A 1971-nucleotide genomic window follows, 5' to 3' on the forward strand; every position below is an offset into this window, starting at 1 on the left:
TGCCGAGGCGACTTTCTTCAACTCCGACTAATTACTTGGAATCGATCAAATGCGGTCAACATCGTCCAAAATCGGATCTAATAGTTCAACTTGGGCCGATTTTGACTTAAAATAAAATAAAACACAATTTCTATTCCTATCATATTAAAGAATGAATATCAATTTCACGTATTTTGTTTTAAATATTAGTAAATTTATGTTATTTGAAACATATTTAATTTCCGAAAACTAATTTCTTTATAATTTGGCATGTCCGCCGTGTACTCTCCGCCTAGGCCGAGTACTCTCAACTCCCCGGTCGACCGACTAGGGAGCGCCTAGCGACTTTTGCAACCATGGGCAAAATAGCTCAAACCAAAGGGATTAAAATGGCATTTAACTCTAACATGAATAAATATTACAAAAATTACAAAATGATTAAAAAGTAAACCTAAAAAAACATGCATTAAAATGGTTCAATATAACATGAATAAATATTACAAAAATGATAAAAAAAATAAAAATATCTTTATCAATTTCTTAAAGTCTGTCCAAACTTCTTCACTGGTCATTTTGTTGCTTGAAGTTGAACTACCACAAAGGCAGTCTTGGGTGTAGATTAATAGCAACCATATATTTCGAATATAATGTAATGATTTGTATTGATCTCTATCTTAAAATAGAGAGGCTCATTGTAATTATATATTGTATAGAATGAATGGAAAAGGGGTATCAAACCTATTCTATCATGGTATCAAGAGTCCAAACATCTTTCCTCTACTAAAACCCTAAAATCGCCGCCCCCCCTTTTCTTGTTCGATCCTCTGCTTCTTGCCTCTTTAACCTGTGCCGATGATTACCTCTGCCATGACAACCTCCGTCATGCCGTCAACTTCCTCCCCCTCCCTTCACCCTGCAACCACAGTCAACAATATCAAAAACCTAATTCCTATAACTCTGGAGATCGAATCTTCTCAATATAACTCCTGGGCCACCCTCTTCAAGATACAATGCAAAGCTTTTCTTGTTCACGACCACCTCTCTCCACCGAAACAAACCACCACTGAAACCTCCTCGTCTGACCCACCCAAACCCACAGCCGATTGGGAACGGCTTGATGCCATTGTGTTACAATGGATATATAGCACGATTTCCAATGATCTCCTACACACCATTATCAACAAAACATCTACCGCCCATGAAGCCTGGACCGCCATTGAAAACATGTTTCAAGATAACAAAAGTGCCAGAGCCATCCACCTCATGCAGAAATTTTCCAACACTCGTCTGGATGCTTTCTCTTCCGTCTCTGCCTACTGTCAGGAACTTAAAGTCCTGGATGATCAACTTGCTAATGTCAATTCCCCGGTTGATGATGAACGTCTTGTGTTGCAATTGATTGCTGGGCTCAATGAATCTTACGAAGGCATCGCCACCATTCTGCAACAACAAGACCCGCTGCCTTCCTTTTACACAGCCCGCTCGAGACTCATCCAGGTTGAAACACGCAAAGCTGAACAGGCGCTTCTTGCGTCCAAGACTGCCACCGCTCTAAACTCCACCACCAGCCGCACTCCAGCCCACTATGACTCACCAGGCGCCTCTTATCGTTCGGACTCACGGGGACGTGGCAGGTCTCGCGGACGCGGCCGCGGCCGCGGCTCGTCTGGCCGATCACGTTACCCGCCCAACAACAATTATTGGCAGCCACCCTATGTGTGACAACTCGTACTTTAGACTATTCTTGTGTAACGTCATATGCTTACGTGAACTATAATATTTATATGAATGCATGATATATTTGTTATGTGCTATGTATAATATGTGTGCATGTTAATCGAGCCCAACCCGAACCGCACAATACCCGTTCAACCGCACAAGCCACTTTGGGCCGTGATGCTTGTAACCGAACCCAATGGGCAGCCTAGGTAGGTTTCGGCCCACCCCTTATGTACGTACATGAACCCTTAGGGATGTGTAATTCTCATTACT

At 42.3% G+C, this 1971-nt stretch overlaps 1 protein-coding gene across 1 annotated transcript; it reads left to right on the plus strand.

Annotated features, from left to right (window-relative positions):
• The first annotated feature begins 846 nt into the window (after positions 1–846).
• On the plus strand, positions 847–1701 carry LOC110942616. The gene has a single exon (XM_022184392.1). The coding sequence runs from the start codon at positions 847–849 to the stop codon at positions 1699–1701; it is 855 nt and encodes a 284-aa protein (XP_022040084.1).
• Positions 1702–1971: the final 270 nt, after the last annotated feature.

The sequence above is a fragment of the Helianthus annuus genome, chromosome 5, assembly GCF_002127325.2.
Source record: "Helianthus annuus cultivar XRQ/B chromosome 5, HanXRQr2.0-SUNRISE, whole genome shotgun sequence".
Lineage (NCBI taxonomy): Eukaryota > Viridiplantae > Streptophyta > Magnoliopsida > Asterales > Asteraceae > Helianthus > Helianthus annuus.

Bases quoted from the DNA above. Each gene is read 5' to 3' on its own strand.
- LOC110942616 (XM_022184392.1), top strand. From the start codon at position 847: ATGACAACCTCCGTCATGCCGTCAACTTCCTCCCCCTCCCTTCACCCT.